This window comes from Cyprinodon variegatus, unplaced genomic scaffold (assembly GCF_000732505.1).
Source record: "Cyprinodon variegatus isolate N-32 unplaced genomic scaffold, C_variegatus-1.0 Scaffold1499, whole genome shotgun sequence".
Taxonomy (NCBI): domain Eukaryota; kingdom Metazoa; phylum Chordata; class Actinopteri; order Cyprinodontiformes; family Cyprinodontidae; genus Cyprinodon; species Cyprinodon variegatus.
Genome location: NW_015151952.1, coordinates 52,386 through 71,069, shown reverse-complemented (window position 1 = coordinate 71,069; position 18,684 = coordinate 52,386). Strand labels below are relative to the sequence as shown.

At 38.5% G+C, this 18,684-nt stretch overlaps 1 protein-coding gene across 1 annotated transcript in view; it reads left to right on the top strand.

Moving 5' to 3' along the window:
- Window positions 1–16,739, top strand: part of LOC107103656 (phosphatidylinositol 4-phosphate 5-kinase type-1 beta-like) — a 45,570-nt gene extending 28,831 nt beyond the window's left edge. Inside the window, exons 8-15 of the mRNA XM_015403444.1 lie at window positions 6,566–6,762; window positions 7,119–7,202; window positions 8,606–8,654; window positions 8,759–8,843; window positions 10,090–10,248; window positions 11,876–12,002; window positions 14,577–14,700; window positions 15,808–16,739. Coding sequence (XP_015258930.1) covers window positions 6,566–6,762; window positions 7,119–7,202; window positions 8,606–8,654; window positions 8,759–8,843; window positions 10,090–10,248; window positions 11,876–12,002; window positions 14,577–14,700; window positions 15,808–15,810 — 828 coding nt within the window. The 3' untranslated portion in view covers window positions 15,811–16,739. The remainder of the gene's footprint in view (window positions 1–6,565; window positions 6,763–7,118; window positions 7,203–8,605; window positions 8,655–8,758; window positions 8,844–10,089; window positions 10,249–11,875; window positions 12,003–14,576; window positions 14,701–15,807) is intronic.
- The last annotated feature ends 1,945 nt before the right edge of the window (window positions 16,740–18,684 follow it).

Here is an 18,684-nt window from a genome sequence, read left to right as displayed (position 1 = left end):
CCGGCTTCTTTTTTCAGCCTGCACCAATGAACAAATGCCTTTCCATGATCGACTCTTGTTTTTTCCTCAAGCACAATCCCTTTCACATTTTCTATTCTCCTCAGAAGGTTTAAACTTTTTCCTTGCCTCAGCCATAACCAGTAGTTGAAAAGGCGGAAAAATAGTAGAGCAAAAGCCTTAGCTCCACAACTGTATAGGAGCTTGCGTCAATAGAGCGATACGTTTTCCAGGTCACATGACCTAGCAGATAATGGTGCATCTTCTCTCAACTTACATAGCTGGTATTTACATAAGGGAGCCCCGCTCAAAGCATTGATAGAGTCAAGCCCTGTATATTAGTCTGAGGAATCATTAAAAAAACAAAAAAAAAAAGTATGTGTCAACTATCTAGGCTTTATAGAGCAGATGTCAAACCTTGTGAGAGAGTAGTCACTTATATCTTCAGCTTATATCTTCATTATAGCATCTTACATCACAAGTACGACTGGTTAATTTCTTATTATTCATTATAAGACATGCCAGTCTTTGTGGCTCTCCTAAGTCTTATGTCCTTCCAGCTGTTCTCAGACCACATTTTTCCATGATAGATGGAATCCCTAAAGCTGTGATTAGCAAAACACCACTCTGCGATATAACCGTTTAATAATGTGATCAGATACAGGATCTTTTGATGGATCAAATGTAGTGACCTAGCGTAGCCTCTCTGCTCTCTTTCCATCATCACAATGCCTCCACTGTTTTCCCTAAGCTTTTGGGTCTCAGTCACTGAGATGTAGTCTGAGTGGTTGGCTAACAGCATATCGGATCCTTTGTAATGGTGCTCTCACAGACACTGATGTTGTGATGTTCCTTAAAATGAAGTGCTGAGGTCATCTTCTGGTCGGTTTGCCTCAATCAGCAGTTTACAACATTTCCCTAGAATCTGTAGGAAGTAACACTCAGCGGCAGACGCATGGACGATATTTGGATTTTAGTAATGGCGTAACGACACAACAATAGGCCTGTGAGCAACATTATCTGGGTGGGCCCCATATGAAGTACAACACCATTACATTTGCAAAGACATGTCCTTGTCCACAATTGCGTAGGGGGCCAACCAGGTGTAAGTGAAGCCCATAAGCTAATGCTGTCTCTGCTTACTGATAGTTAAGCTATTGGATTTCAGAAGTGCGGGGGAGGCAAGTATTTTTTAATATAACTATCTTCAGGGCATTTGACCATTTAATCACAGACTGGATTCAATGGATTCAGTTGAGTTCATCAGATGTTTGTAAAATAAGGTTCTCAGGAGTGACAGCGGTGACAGTTGGAAAGACGGTGGGCCAATCAGGAGCTTGTGGGCGGTCTAAACTCAGGGAAGACGGCTTCAGCTTGAGCTGCGGTTTTCTGCTTGGTCCTAGGGCTCAACGAATGTCTATGTACTGTAGCATAGCATTGTTTTTTGGACAGTAAAATGTGCAGGAAACCAAAATGGACATTTTAAAAGTGGAGAGGAAATGTCCCCCCACTCAAGACTGTATCTTTACGAAGCGGAAACAATCACGTAATTCATAAAACTACACTGAAAGTCTAGCTTGTATCCATAACATTTTGTTTTAAATGCCTTCTCGAACCTGTTGTGTTTCCCTGATTTAATTTTTAAACATATCGATGATACTACAAAGGAACTGTGAGCTTTCTGCCTCAGTAACAACATTCACACATTTCTGTTAAATCCTGGTAAATCCATGTTTACCAGGGCAGAGTAAAAAGTAAATCACTTTTAAATAGATTTTTATAATTAACTTATATTTATAAAAAACAAAACAAAAAAAACCTTAAAATCTCAGATTGAAGATAGTCGTCCGAAATAAATAATCCCCGTCTGGTTCTTTTCTGGTCTCCTCACAAAGTAAGCATGCCATGTATAGTAAGATCCTAAACGTCAGTGAACATCATAACATCATATGACCAATGGAGCCACAGTCATGATGGAGACAGCACTAAGATTCCCCAGAGCATTAAAACAGGAGTCACTAAACAGCTTTATTAGGAATTAAACTATGACTAACAGGAAGAGATTTAAGTAGCTTTAACTCCTGCTCCTTGTCAGAGTGTTTGAACAGCTATAGGTCTAATATCCTGAACGATATGAAGTTATCAGGGAATTGCTGTAAATGTGGGCAAGGCCAGATACCTGGAAAATAGACTTCCTGGCAGTTTGTGGGAAGCTGGTTCTGCATCTGATTGTCTTTACACCCATTTTTTAATGATTGGTACCAGATGGTACCAGATTAGGGAAAAATGAGCTGCGGGTACATTTAGTTTTGGTCTGTTACATAAGCCCATTATCTGTTGTTTTTTTTTAAACAAAACATCAAGTGGCAATGTGTTTTTTTTGTTTTGTTTCCTTCATTCTTGCAGTTTTGAATTGTTTTCTGCAAGTTAATTGATCACTATGTTAACCAACACATATGCTAGATTAAAATTAAACCTTTTTTATGTATTTACAACTTTTAGAGCCTCCGTTCGCTGTAGTGTGTTGTTGTGAGGGCTTCCTGAGCTCCGCTTCTGAACGGGAAGCAAAGTGCCCTCTAAGCAGAATCTCAGTCCATTTTCATGAGTAAGCAGCTAACCCCGTCACCCCAGAGGGGACCTAAACACAGAGGAAGCGCTGTCAGAAGCTAAGCAACAGAGGGGTGAAGGGCATGGAGGGACTCACAGGGTTTTTTTTTCTATAAGGCCACAAGATCAATCTGTACTTCCAGAGCTTAGGTATTCAGTTATGTAATGTAGAAGGTCAGAGTTGAGCTGAAACAGAGCGATAGCAAGGAGAAAATGACAGATTTACATTTTGTGTTTCGCAGGACACTTGTAGGAAAACTCAGGCTGTGTTGTTTTCCTTTTAAGTCTCCATATCTCTGCAGCTCCCTTGATACTCTATAAATGCCAAAACAGCATTAGGCTTTAATAATTAATGTTGAACTCAGGGAGATTGAAACAGAGAATACTAATGATGGGGTAAGTGTGTGTTGGTAGCAACGAAGTGATGGCAAATGTAACCACTGCTTAACAGCAAGACAAACAGCGGAGAGGATGATGATACCAAGCTGTTTTCACTGGACTTCACTCGAGATCTGATCACATTTTAGTTATTATTGCAGATTTATTTTTATTACGAACGAATAGACGAGTAAAAGGAAGGGTTCTCACTCTATGAATTCATTATGGTTTCAAACCTGCTGCAACTTTTCCAGCATTTTGACCTTTATAGGGCACTCAATGATATGCTTTACAAATCTAAATTTTAAGCCATTATGGGAGAACAGGACCTAATTTATTTTGTAACATTTAAAATATGTATATTTTGATGGCAAAAATCAAGGTTATAAAAAGAAATGGTCATATTCCCTAATATGTAAAAAAAAAAATTCTCCGATAAGAAATTCATGAAAAAAACAGAGTGAAAGAAACATAATTTTCACAAAAACACAACCTTAGAACATTAATGATGATACAGACATGCAGTTTTTTACTTTTTAACTTAGCTCATTAACTTTTTATTGTAAAATTTCTACTTTTTAATTAGCTTTCTAACTCTTTCAGTTAGCTTTTTACCTTTTTAGCTGAATTAGTAAAAAAAAAATTCTAATTAATTTATAGAAAGTAAGAGTTATGAGAAAAATATTTAGATTGACAACAGGTATTATGGAGCCTCTGTCTTCCTGCACTCTTTCTTGCACACTGCTGGTCAGCAGGCTAAATGAAGGCATCCATATTTTCATACACTTTCATACACAGCTGTTGGAAATATATATTTTTAAATAAATGAATTTTATCATTTTGATGTATTTTTTAAACAAATTTTTAAAAATATTATTGAAACAGGATTTTGTTTGCTGTAAATTGAGATTCTTGTACCGGCCCAAGCCTGATATTCACAGTAAGCATATTGAGTGTGATTGAAGAACTCATTATTCTGCATAGCAACAGTTTGACCTGTAAATTAAATGGGGGTTTATCACCAAGTTGCACAAAGATGCACAGATATTGGAAACATTTAGTCAGTGCAGAATTAGTTTTTTGTTCATGTCTAAGCCAATTATGAGTATTGATCGTCTTTACCTTCTCTCATAGTCCCAACAATCATCCCGAGATAAAAAGCTTGACTGGATAAATTAATTTAAATAGGTTTCTGTTTCTTAAAATAAAAAAAGAAACAAACTTTCTTGAATGATCAGAATGTAAAAAACTTAATTAAGTAATGATGACCTGTTAGTTGAATGATAATCCTTACTGACATAGATATAAAATTACTAGTTTAAATAGTTGATTAGGTTTTTGGATTTCTTTTTTAACTCAGGTTATGGTTCATCCTGCACCATAAGTTAAGCATAGGTTAAACTCCCCCGGCTACTTAAAAAAATTTTGTATATCCATATAGAAGAAAATGAGTTCTATAGATGTGAATTTATAGCTCTAAATGATCCATGAAGAGAAATTGTTCCTGCAGGAGTAAAACCACTAATCCAAACCAAACATATGCAAACCAGAATGAATGCTTCCCTCTGATCATAAAACCATCCAGCGATCTGCTGAAGTTTTAGTCTCTGTCAGATTAAACCACAATAGTTTCCCTTTAAATAGCTTTCTCTGTTTCTTTGTCTGACTTATTTTAAACACCTTACTGTTACTATAAATATCTGGCTTTGAGTCTTCAGTCAGTCACAGATCCCACACAGAACAGCGTTAATACACACCGGAAGAAGTGCATTCTTTGCCAACTGAAATTTTCGTTTGTATTCATGTTTTTTTTATTATTATTATTATTACCAGTCGGTAACATATTAAATTTTCTGATTTTCATCCCCTTCTGTTTCTATAGAAATAACAGCTGATATCAGCCCATGTAACCAGAACTTAAAGGTGGTGTATGGGTCTGCATCAGGGGCTTGATATTTGCAAACAACTGATGCTGTTACACTGATTTGCAACGTTCCCAGGATCAGAGTGTAATATTTGGCCTCAAGCACAAGCAGAAATGGTTGTATATTCGGAGCAGATAGACTCAGACCTGAGAAAGCTTTTAGTGTGTTAATGTCACTCCAAAATGAGACACAAGAGGCAGCGTCCTGAGAGGATCTACCATTACTGTTGTGCAGATTGATCGGTAGAGTGCTGGAAGGGTAAGTGAGATGCATTAGGGATTCAGCAGAGAATCTAATGACAGAGCATAGTGTTTGTATAATTATCATTCCCTTTTCCCTGTAAGAAAAGTGAGCTTGGTTGAATGGGAATGCAGACATGTCATCCAGGGGGATACGCCCAGATAACTGGGAAAACGGTCATTTTGTTTCGTGAACTTTAAGGAAAAATAGCTTTCTATCTGTTGTCATGGCGTAGATGTTTGCTGGGGGGAAGCTGAGGCCTGACCAGGCGGTAATGGCTTTCTGTAGGCAGCTGGGTTCCGCATTGGCTGCTGTTTGAATAGGCTGTGGGAGTTCTAGTGAGGGATGCAAATAGTTGATATGGAAAAAGGCAAAGTGCAGACAAAAGACTGTGTGTTTTGTTCCAGTCAGTCAGTCAAATTTCACTCCTTTCCCATTTTTTTTTACTTTATTTTAATACTTTTTGCAGCAGAGTTTATTTATGAGACATGAACCAAAAAAAGCAAGTGTTTCTTTTTTTTTTTTTGTTTGCTGTCCTTCACACTTTCTGAGCTGTAACAAAAACAGATCAGTCTGAGGAAGGGGGACATCTGTTTTTCAGTGCAAGTTGGTGCAGATTAGGTCTTCTCTTCACTTTATTAGTGGCTTAGAGGCTTTTTCTATTTACTAGTTATGCATTAATACTGTATGTATGATCGATCATGTTCTCTATATAATCCTGCTTTCTGTGGCAAAATGTTGCTATGATTCTTTTTTAGATTAAAATGCAGCTTTTCAGAAAGAGACATCCAATATGACTTCCTTTGAAAGTAGTTATATCTTAACATTTCTTGCATTTTTCATCTTATACTCATTAACCTCTTGTATTTATAAAATTGTTTTTATTTCTTTAAATCTTTTAAAACTATTATTCATTTTCTTTTCAAATCAAAGTCACGTGTACGTCAAATTTCTTTACACTATTGGTTGTAATTAACCTAAAAAATTTAAAATATCAGTTTAAAATAAAAGGAGTGAGGAAGCAAACATTTAAAGTGTTCTGGTGTTATAAGTTGTTTGCAGAGAGGTGCTTCAGTCTGGGTCATAAACCAGACCTGGTTAGATGGTTTTGACCCTGATACTATTCCCGTCTGTCTCGGCCCCTGTCTCGCCCAATAAGACTGCATTTCTAAAGAACATGAGGTCACTGGGTCTCTGGGAAACGGGACAAAATGCTTCTCAAACAGGTCAATGTGTAACACTTGGCTCGCTGTGGAGAAACACCTTGTTTGTTTACCTCAGAACCGGCTTCAGCAGAGATTTTATTCTGTGTGCACAGAGATCCAAGTTATTTGAGTGGGAATAAAAACACTTATGGATGTGTCTGAGCAAAAGTAAGACGATCTCTAATTAAAATGTTTTTTCACATGTTGCAATAGGTTCTGGAAAGTTTTAAAATCATGGACTACAGTCTGCTGCTTGGTATCCACGTCCTGGACCACCGGGAGGGGGGGGAGTCGGCCCAGACTGGGGGAGACGGCAGGAGAAACGTAGGTCAGAGGGCACTTTACTCCACGGCCATGGAGTCCATCCAAGGAGACGGCAAAGCTGCGGAAGCCATCCCCACGGATAACACGTGAGTTTGTTCAGCTGGAGAGCTGAATTCTGGACACACATCTAGGCCCGCCGTCTCTATCTGAGTCTCAGTCTTTTATCTTCTTATATCATCACAAAGACTCACACACAGCCATCCTCATACCTCGCACAGGGCGACGAAAGTCCGCCTCTCACATAACCATAGCTACTAAAAAAACACAAGCAAAAGCCTCTGTTCTGTATTTACTGCAACGCAAATGAATGTAAATAGAGTGAGGGCCGCTTTTACAGACACTTATAAAAGTGAGGCAGCACACTGGCTTTATTTGAACAAGGCTTCAGGCCTTAGAGAGAAACAGTAGCTCCTCATTTAATTCTTTTTTTTCTCCGTTTTAGGATGGGTGGCATCCCAGCTAAAACACACAAAGACGATAAGCTGCTCATCTTCCTGGGTATTATAGATATTCTACAGTCATACAGGTACCAGTCCTAATTAAATTACCTCACACTGCTTTTTTTTCTTTCCTGTCTTTTTTCATATTTTTTTATGGGCTTCAGTTTTTCTTTTTTTCAAAAAGGAGATGTTTCACCATTATATGATACGATAATAGCTCACACTGACAGAGTTAGAGCCTTGTACAGTAGAGGCCAACGCCTCCTATGTTGAGTTATGATCCTGGATTGATGGGAAGAGCTACAGGACACTTTACCATAAGCCTCCATCCATCAGGTTTAAAAGACCTCAGATGGTCATCCTTCCTCTCTATTTATGTATTGATTTTATTTTTTGTTCTTGATGCAAAAAAAGTCCGATAAAGGATGGAGCCTTAATGATCAATGACTTTATAAAGCTGTCAGATAAAAAGGGTATAAATCTTTATCAGCCTGTCTGGTTGATCTCAACTGGTAAATACTGTCTTTTTTTAGTTTCACAATTAGGTAGCGTGAGGTTAAAAAAAAAAGTATTTGCCCCCTTTCTTCTGTTTTTGAAATAATTTGAATTAATATTTAAAATCTTTCAGATCATCAAGAAAATTTTAATAGCAGACGCGGTCCGTTTGGTTAAAAGATATCACTTTTTAAAAGATCACTTTTTTGCAAAAATAAAAAACACAAATAAATCCTCCTTACAACCCTGACCCTATGTGAAAAACTAATTGCACCCTAAAGCTAATTAAGGGTTTTGCATCCCTCTACGGCAGCATTCTGTATAAATTTGATAATGCTGTGGATTGAGTCCCCAATAGATTGAATTTACTTATTAAGAGGCCAGGAAGAAGCTCAGGTGGATTAGTTCTGGGAATAACATCTAACATGCTTTGCTACAAGAATAGGCTAAATGCTAACAGGGCTATAATGATGTATTTCTCTTCCATTTTATTGCTTATAAACTCAGTAGCTGCATATTTAACATCAGATATCGGGGATTATTTAAATGTTATTGATTGTTACACATCTAGTTTTATAAACTGATCCTACAGATTTTAACATATGGACTAGTTAAGAATGTCCAGCTTTGCTGCATGAAATTCTGTGTTTAGTTAGGGTCAAAATTTCCAACCGGAATTTGGAAAATAGAAATTGAACGTAAACATATTTAAACCACATCCTTCAGCCGAACTGTCTGTAACACTAGTGTTTAAAAATACCCAACCATATGGTGACACATCGTGAGACGAGTGTTTACCAAGGTGATGATGTATAAATAATAAAACCTAACAAGTTATACTCAGATCTTAAGCTGTCTGAATACTTTGTTTCTGGCTAAAATTGAGCTTCTCTTTGTTGTTTGGAAAAGGCATCCCAGAGTACCAGCTCAAAGTGGAAGTTATTAACGCTGGAAGATTTGTGACAATGCCTCCTCTTGTGTCATCCCTCTGCAGGTTCATTAAAAAGTTGGAACATTCCTGGAAAGCCCTGGTGTACGATGGTGTAAGTTGAAGCTCTGCAGGAATCTGAAACTGAAGGATTTTATGAATGAACTCTTTATTCGGCTGCATGCTGTTGAGCTTAAAGGTCGCTGTTTTATTTTTTAGGATTCTGTTTCTGTCCACCGGCCCGGGTTTTACGCCAGCCGCTTCCTCAAGTTCATGAGCACGCGGGTCTTCAGGAAAAATCATCGTAAGTCTGAGAGGTGACATGTTCATGGTAGGGGAGAGAGAAAGGAGGACTGCATCAGATCCTAACCGGGCATGGATCATATCACATATCTATGGTGATGGTTTATGGATCTGTTTATGTTTAAGGCTTTCATGAATAACACTGCTAATAGCAATGATTTTAGCTGCAGTTTTAATTTCATAAGATGATTCTTTTTATGGTAATATAAGCAGCGAGGAGGAAAAACTCTGCAGAAATACAGTCTAAGACAAAAGGGCACCAAACAGATTTCCAAGCCACCCAGGAACTTCGAAACTTTCTCTGAACATCCACGTCTACATCTTAGGGATAAACCAGCAATTGACCCAAAATCATAATTAGTATAAATAAAAGTCTCAATGTATTCAGATATGAATTATTTATCAGCATTTTTACTTTGATGAAAATCAGATCAAATGCTTTGAATTATTAGGAGTTGTTGTGCTTCAGCAAAACCCAGCACTACTGAGCAGCAGAAACCAAGTCAAACTTTTTATTCGTAATTATTCCAAGCAATATACTCCTATTAGTAATCTGGATTTGCTCAGAGAACAATTTATTTTGCTTCCAGCAAAATCTACCATTGTCTTGAATTTCATTATTATCCATATATGGTAATGGATGGGAAATATCTGAATGTTGAGCTTGCATCAAAAATAGTGTCTTTATAATTACTTATCTGCTTGGAGAAAACAATAGAAAGGCCAATTGGGATTTATTAATGTTTCCTACTTTAACACTTTCAAATTATCTGTCTTTAAGATATATACGGGATCTTTTATGGTGCTGAAGGTTAAAATCAGAGCGCCATATGTTTCTCACTGTCAGGTCTCTGAGGACACTTGTCCTCATAGACTCTGTTATGTCGCATGAAGATCTAGAGCTGCTGCGTTTGTCTTTTCTCTGTGTCGGCGGGGCTCTTGGTAAAATTGGAAAGCTGCTCCACTGATTTAAGGACTATCACCAAGTCCTGCCAGAGGGAGGTGACAGGAAGGGATTTCATTTCATGTCCTGCTTTAGGGGATCAGGATTTATATCATTTTAGCGATTTAAAAATCTACTCATTTTGAGGTTGTAAGACTAACCATGTGTGAGCCCTTCCTCCGTCACAGTCTATTCCGCTATCTCTCCCCTCTGCTCCTGCCTGCCATGAATCACTTATTTTTTTAAATCCTTTTTTATCTCACTTCTGTGTGTTTTTTCCTTTTTTTTTTTTCCTGCTCTGCAGCAATTCGATTCTCTCCCTCAAAGAGGACCCGAACCTCCATCCCTGCTCTGAAGTCGTCCTCACAGGAGATCCTTTCATCGCAGGCGGATGAGAGGCGTGAGGAGGAAAGGAGGGACAGGCTGGGAGGGGCCCGGAGCCTGGCCAGTCTGGACGGACAAGGTATAGAAAGAGAAAAACAAAACAAGATGATTTATCTTTAATCACTTATTCCATAAGCATTCTGGTAACATCTAGGAATATTCAGTTAGCTCATTTTTATTGCTGTCTAAAATATCGCCCAGTTTATCGTCGTGAGCTTTAGTAGGGTTTTCTTCCTTTTGTAGTAAATGAGCCTTTTACAAATAGCTAAGGCCATTAAAACGTCTCCTTTCATTCAGCCATAAAGTGCTTTGCCTCTGGCCAAGTTGTCGCAGATTAATTCTTTGTTTGGCCCTGCAGGAAAGAAAGCAGAAGCCACCTAGTTAATTGTATCCTCTCAGATGTAGCTCGTGTGCATGTCTATACTTTAAAATGAAAAAATAAGGACAAAAAGGTGAGGGGGGGGTTTCAGTCCCCCTCTTCTGTCAGAGTCGGCTTAGTGGCCATGATCTGACCTCATGACAAGGAACCGGTAATCAAAGTCTGATAAAGGAAAGTGCAGCAGCTGCAGATGACCTTTGTGTTAGAGGCTCCTCTTAGGCAACGTGTCACCGGAAGAAACGAGGGAGTGGTGCTAAGACAGAAAGTCAGGGTTTGGTGATTTCATATGTGATGAGCTCTCCCTACCAGAATATCCAGCTGTGTCACTAAAACACAACAGAGGAAATTCATTTGCTCCACTTCCTGATTTGTTCCTCTTGGTTTCTGGATCGTCCTCAAAGGAGAAAGCAGCTGTTTGTTTTACTCTGATGATGGAGTCAGATACAGAGCAATGCATCAGTGTTATTGGAACCTGCTAATCAATCAACTGTACGGCACCCTCTACCTTTTACATCCTCACCTCCAGTTAAGATATAATAATTCATTTTATTTAAAGAAATCCAGCAGAAGCCTGGATTTCTATCTATCCATTTAATGATTAATGATCCAATTAAATCAATCCAAAATGAAAAGATTGACCTTTATTTTGAAATTCTAAAGGCATGAGACTATAGTCTATTGGTAATCTGTTATTATTATTGTATTATTGTATTATTGAATGCTGTTTTGGATTTAAATACATGATGCCCGTAGTTTAGTAATTAAATGGTCAAGTCATATTTGAGGTTTTTTTTTGTGTGTATTGATAACAATGTAAATAGTTGTCTTAGATGGTCTGGTGATATTGCATCGTTTTGATTCCAAACTTCGAAATTGAATTGAATCAAATCATATTAAGTCATAAACATTTTATCATCACCAGAATGAATTGATATACGTCCTATCGTGATAATGATTGTGATTTACACCCCTAAGAAGTGTCCGGGAGAATATAAAGCTACCTATAAGATATACGTTAAAATACTTGTGAAAGCAGGTGTGAAACATCCCTAGTTGGACATGAATTAACTCACAGTGGAAGATGACTGCATTTTGGGCTCACCTGTTCAGAACCAAAACTGCAAAAATCCAAAGTTATCAAAGAAGCAGGTGACTGCGAACCATTAAAAACTCCTAATTTTCCCTGTCAAAATGCAAATGCATCACTTATATACTATTTGAGGGTTCCAATTTCTTTTTAAACCTTTATAGACCAGCTCCAAGATCTACCAAGCTTAAATGATGTGTTGGAGAATAATTTGTTGGTCATTCCTTTCTATGTCTGCAGCTGTGTTTGGTTCATTTCTGCGTCCTGATCTGGTTCCTGCCAACCCGTCCTTCTACGAGGCCTCCTCCACGGGGACCATCTCCAACGCTTCCATCTATGTAAATGTGGATAACCAAACAGAAGAGAGGTAATTTCTGTTTCTTTCAAATCTTCTGATGCTCTTCAAGGTACACTTCTCTAGTTTGAGGTCGGACCTGTTTTGTCTGCTGAACCGCTTTAATCATTCTAGCCTGTATTCAACATGGTGTCAGAAATATTAGATTAGGACAGCGAACGCATCATATTGTTATGATGTGGTGCATTATCTAAAGTTTACTTTCCCTCACTTCAAACACCTTACTTGATATTTTCTCTGGACCTTGCTCTGTTTATACCCAGGTTGGTCACTAGTTTGTGAAATTCTCAGACCAACCTGTCTCTCTTCTAATTAACTTAAGTTCCTTCTCATCTTATTTTGATCCTTGTTTTGTTCAATAGTCTTCTTCACCACTTAACTTGGTGCCGTACAATTAGTTGATTTTCTGTTTGTAATTATTATACGAGTCATCCTAAATCCAAGATGGAGAGCATGTTAAAGGAGCAACAAGTAAGGAATTTACCGTAAAAGTAAACAAGATCATCCTGGGATGGAAGTATCATTCTCTATAAATAATCTTGGTTAAGTTTCCTTATAAATCTAGAGGTACGGTGTGGAACTATTGTAGAGTGTGGTGCGTGTTTACTTTGTGGTTCCTGGGCCAATTACATGAGAATTTGTAGGGTTACCAAAAGAGAATTCAGCATGCAAAAGAGCAGCAGCCTGCAAACATGGAAGCTGGAAAAAGAAGCTGCTCAGAAATTGTCGGAATAATACCTAGAAGCCCAACTTACTGCATAGGCTTCACTCGTCATCTTGAAATTAGCTGCACTACATCCTCATCTCTCTCTTAACCTGCATGACGTTCTCTGAGTGGGTGGGGGGGGAGGCTTGGAAAAATTGATCCGATACATAGAGATTTCCAGAAAACAACTCTGTTGTCAAACTGGAGTGTTATTTAAACCTTGGAACATACTTCCCAAAGAGGATCGCAGAAACCAAGGGGGAGTGGCGGCCCAGTTGTTAGGGCATAGAGCTTGGAATCCTGAGGTTCTGAGTTCGAGCGCCACTCCCACAGACTGCCACTCTGGCTCTCTGAGCAAGTCCCTTAACCCCACAATGCTCCCCGGGCGCCGCACAATGGCAGCCCTCTGCTCCCTAAGGGGACGGGTTAAATACAGAGGTAAATATCTCCAATGTGAGATCAGTAAGGTTAAATTATTCAATTATTAAACAGAAGCTATCTTTTGCCCCGTTTTAAATCGGACTAATAATCCAGGTGATGGTTTTACATTAACAGGTTTTGTTACACCTTGATCACCTCGGTGTAAAACCTCACCCTCTGGCAGAAGGCTGTTTAATACGCCTCTTCCTAGAAATCTTTTGTCCTCTGCCCTCTTTATACCTGTTTGTCTTTCACCTCCCTTCCTGTCTGCCCACGTCGGCTCAGCCGTTCTCGCAGAGGCTCCATTTTTGGACTATCCGGGTCTCGTCAGTCACCTGCTGCCACCCTTACATTGTCCTCTAGACTGCTTTAATGTTTATTTAAACAGCAGCTTTGATACAGTTTTAACCTGCCAATGTCAGGCCACACAAAGGCTGTGACAAAGTAGAACAAGTGGCGCGTTAGAGGCCAGATATATGCAAACAATGGGCCCTGTGTGAAGAGCAGTCAGAGAGGGGTGTGTAAAGCTGCAGCCGATCTGTTTTTCTATCTTCTTCTCTCTGGAATTCATTTTCACTTTGTTAAAAAAAAAACGATTAATGATTTCTGTCATAGAACGGTTACATTGCATTCCTGCATTTATCAGGGAGTCACCTGATCTACACAGTAAAAAAAAAAAAGTGTTCTTGACGCCACCTAGTGCTTGAAGCAATGCTATGGTTTTTTTTAGGATTTTCTTCTCTAGGATTTCTTTCTAATCTGTCTAATATTAAAGTGTTTGGTTGGTTTCATAAACCTGCCATGATCAGCTTCATTCAGCTATCTAGCTGCTGATCTGAGGGGCGATTGAAGAACTTGAAGGTTGAACCTTAGTGTGTTTCCTACAAACTTCCTCTTTTCTTTTTGTTGAAGTTGCATCATTTTTGCTTCATCCCTGACTGAAAAAAACACCAGAAATCTCGCTTCTCTGTGTGAACAAGTTCAGTTTTCCGTTCTTGTAGACATTGACGGGGTGTTCCAGCAGCTTTCAGTTCAAAGTTACTTATCGCCTATCTGGCTATTTTCAGATGGTTTTAACCATTCAGCAAAAACGAGTGGTCCAATATCCAGCTGGAACAAAGGAGAATGCTTGTGGATGGCCATAAAAGGCCTGTAGTGAAACACTTTCAACCTGCAGAAGTAGAGGTTTAAAGCTATGAGTATAAATCAGCTTCTGACCAGACATGTATTTTCACAGTCTGAAGTGAGCGAGTCAAATGATTCACATTTGGACAGATTCAAATCCTGAACCCAGACTGAGTCTTTTGATACTAAACTAGTTGGCTATGATTTATTTCTGCAAAGTATTTTAGGTTTCTGCCTGTTCTCAGACCCTGTTTACGCAGCTGCTTTCAAATCTGAGAAAAAAAACTCTCAGGTTTGGGTAAAAGTTCACTTCTAAATGCACTGTCCTGTTGCAGGTATGATATTGCATCCAGCTCTACATTCACGCTGGAGGACAGCGCCATCTGCCTCACTTCAGAGCAAAGCACCGTAGATGTAGACATAGATCGGGACGATGGATCGGTTCTTGACGTGTACTTGGTAAGTTATATCTCTGATCCCTGCAGGGTTACTTTTAGGAACATCTATTATATTTATAATATGATTGAATTCAGTTTATTTATAATTTACAACCTATAATCTAAATTAACTTTGTAGAGGAATAAATGATGTACGTCCTCCAGCTGCTTAGAGAGTGATAGTGGACTGTAGCTGTGAGGTGCAGGGCATGCAGAGAGCAGTCAGTCTTTACGACCCTGCTGTTTTCAAGAGGTCCTCTTGGGGGTGCGCCACTCACTCACATTCACTTACTTTTACTGTGAATGTGAAACACAAAGGTTTCAGATTTATATATGGACTTAAAACGTGGTCTGAGAGAAGAACCTTGGAAACCTAGCAAACTAGCACCCCATCCAGGGATTTAAAAGTGCCATGAAGGTAGCTTGATCTCACAATGAAGACTGAATTCATCATTTAAATAGCCATCTTCCATTCTGCTCCCAATCATTGTTACTCTGATGCCTTCAAAATGTTCCTCTCAGCAACTCAACAGTAAAGTCTACTTTATATCAGTGAGTCATGCAGCGACTGTGAAAGCCTCACATTCCATCACGTAGTCAGTATATGTTTAACTCAGGAAGGTTTAGGTAATCTTGAATATGTCTTTTCATATTTTCACAAATGTGGCAAATAGACGGGAAAGCAAAACACCGAGATACAATCAGAGCAGCGACAGTGAATACTCTCACATTGTCTCAGACACAGAAAAAAATAAACAATTTTATGGTAAAACATTAAACAATGTTTTGGTGGCACCACACCCTTTAAAAATAATCTTTAAGACTTTCTTTAAAAAAAAAGAAAAGAAAAAGAAAGAAAACGAAACATATTTATTTCGAATTTATTACCTTGAGAGGTTTCCAGATGACTCCATTGGAGATGCTAAATCTTTCATATATTGTAGTGCTTTCCTGTTTTTTAAAGTCAAAATGTTTTTTTAAAATAAAAAAAAAATATATTTTTGGTTATTTTTGTATGATTAAAAAATAGATGTGTATATATATAAAAAGGAGCAATTGTGACTTCCTTTCCTCTAAAATATCTGCTTTATAACGTATTTTAACCATAACTTTGTTCTTTCTTTTACAGTAAAGTTGTTTTTAAATTCTTCATTGCCTCCTGCTACGCATAAGACAATCTCCACACTCCATTGGATGCACCGGACTGGAAGTCGGTCTCCGCTAGCTCCGCTACATCCACGATGCCATTTGTTGTTGCCAATTCAAAAAGACAACCTCCGAACGCCTGTTTGGTTGACGGACGTCTTCGCCGTTAGAGCAGTACCAACGTGAGCCTTTCTACAGCACGTTTCAAAGCAGCCCTATTAAGTTTTATATGTCTGTTGTTTTTTCATCGATTCGCAGCATACATTTCTTTTTCTGGTTACCAGAAAGACTTAAATGTTTGCAGCAGGGAGGGCTGCTGCTAAGAAATGTTTACAGTGAATTTATGGCAGCATCTAAGGACTGCTCTATGAAGGATCAACTCACTTGAACAGACTTGATTATAAAAGCTCCTGAGGCCAAACACAGACTGTAACGTGGCCAAATGTTCCTAACAAAACAGCTATTTGTGCTGCAAAAGGAGAACACGATGCTGAGAGTGAGACGAGACGGTTAGCTGATCCTGGACGATGCACTTGCTGCTGGCACTTTTGACATTGGTCCCAATTACTGTAAGAAACATGTTCTTTTCTCTAAAGACATTTCTTAGGTGGGTGGTCCACGAGACAATAAGCACAGAGTCGGATGTGTGAAAATGCACTTTTTTTATTTCTTCCTTCCTCTACAAATGCACACCTGTTTTATCGTTGATACGACACGTAGAGGCACAGAAAGGAGCACTGCACATCATGTTTGATGTGGAACTGCCAGCTTTGAGGTTGGCCTCATGATTGGGATGCTTCTGCTCAGGACTCTCTGAAATGGAACAAGTACATTATGAGACATGAATCCTACACATGCAGCTCTCTGATACCTCATCATGGCCAACTATAAACGTTCAACTCCACAATCAAGTCTGATGAGAAAATAAGTTATTGCGCAAATCTTAATCATTCACCATCTGCTGAAATAAACACGTAGGTTGCTGAATGTAAAGAAAATACATATTTATGTACAGGAATGCTTCCTATAAATAAACTTCTTTAAAAATCACTGAATGAGCTTTTTTGACTTCCTGAAGGAGAACTTAGTTTTTAATCCTCTAGAAGAATCAGTCTGCTCTTTACTACTGCTGGGCTGTGTAGTTTTCCTTATTGATACATCTATTAAAGAGGTCTCAAATTAATGAAGAGAATGGTACTGTACAGGTTTGGTTGGGTGAGAGGAGAGGAGCTCAAACTCTGTGGTGCTGGAAGGGTGTGGTCCAACAAAATGTGTTGACTTTGCTCAATGGTCAATAATTCACTGCAATAATTTTACACCAATTATAAAGAAAAAAAACTTCAAGTGGTAATAGTTTTAGATCCAGAAAACGTTAACAGTGCAGAGAAAATGAGGTAAGGAACTGACAAAGATTTCCATAAAAACATCAACAGCTGGGCTTATCAGCTATTTGAGAAAGGGCACCCTCTGGTGGGCGTTTCTGCACACTGCAACATGCTGTAACATCTGCTTGGGCCTCATTTTATGGTCCATATTTGTGCTCAGCTACTTGTATTCTTGCACCACCTTCACTCCTTATCCAATACATTAAGACTGCAGAGGGAGGAGGCCTATTTCTTACATTTTCTTCACATTAATGTTCAGGTAAGAGGACTAGCCTCACCCCACTGACAGGGATCTTCAACTATTCTCCTTGAGGTTTGATGTCCGGCACCTTTAAGCTCGATCTACTTCCATAAACCTCAAATGGCTGAATTATCTCCTCAGTGTGCAGTCAAGTTGTAAAAATGTAAAGTCTGAATTCTAGATAAGCGTTTATTCCAGCAGCAAAGTGTTAAACTTGAAGTTTGAGAACAATCCTGAATTAAATATGAAAACTGAAATATTTGATCACAATCAGCGACTGAAAATGTTTCCCTGACCCAGTCAAACTTGTTCTTTATAAAAAAAAAAAAAAATGTGTTCAGAAAAACATAAAAATCCCCATCAGCAGCAGCGAGAAAACCTAAAATATTTGGCGCTAGGAGAATAAACTTTTTCTGCCTCCGGGCGAATCTGTCTCAGTAACAAAAACCTGCCCCCATGTGCTATTTGCAGCCAATCTCCATCAGAGCTTCTGTTATATATTCTTCCCATCTCCCTTTAAAATATAAATCCTTTCATTTCAACTTAAACTGATAGTAGTGGTGCCAACATTATCACCATTTAAAAAAAATCATTTTATAACTGTTATTTTTTCCATCAGATTCACAAATAAATTGTATATTAGTGAAATTTTTAAATTAAGCTACAGGAAGACATGCTGATTTTATATTGCTTTTCTCATTTCTTTACCAAAGGGGTCATTAAGTGTGAACGATTGATGGTTTGCATAAACAGTACACTTTTATTCAGGTCGTTTGTGTAATAATTTTACTTTACAGAACATTGTCAAATGCAAATACATTTAGTGCAAATAATAACACTTCGGATGTACAACTTAGAAATATACAAAGTCTGTAGATTGCTGACAAAATACAATTAAAAACCCTAACTGCATTCTTCAGATGATGTGACAATCTAAACTATTAGCAGAACGATAATCAGGAACCTTCCAAACCTCTGAGATCATTAAATCTGCAGGTAAGTTTTCCAAACCATGCAGATCAGCCAATGGCAAAACTCCCAACGCTCGGTGGCGTTAAAACACAATCTAAAAAGTCATGAGGTACGATGACGTGAAATGTGGACCCACCACTCCCCCCAGCTTCAATGCAGTGTTGAAAAATGCACGTCTGGTGGCTGTAAAGTAGAGAAATCTTGAATGTTTTAAGGTTCACCCTGGTGTCTAAGGCATTCTTTGGGGGGGGAGGTTAATTTA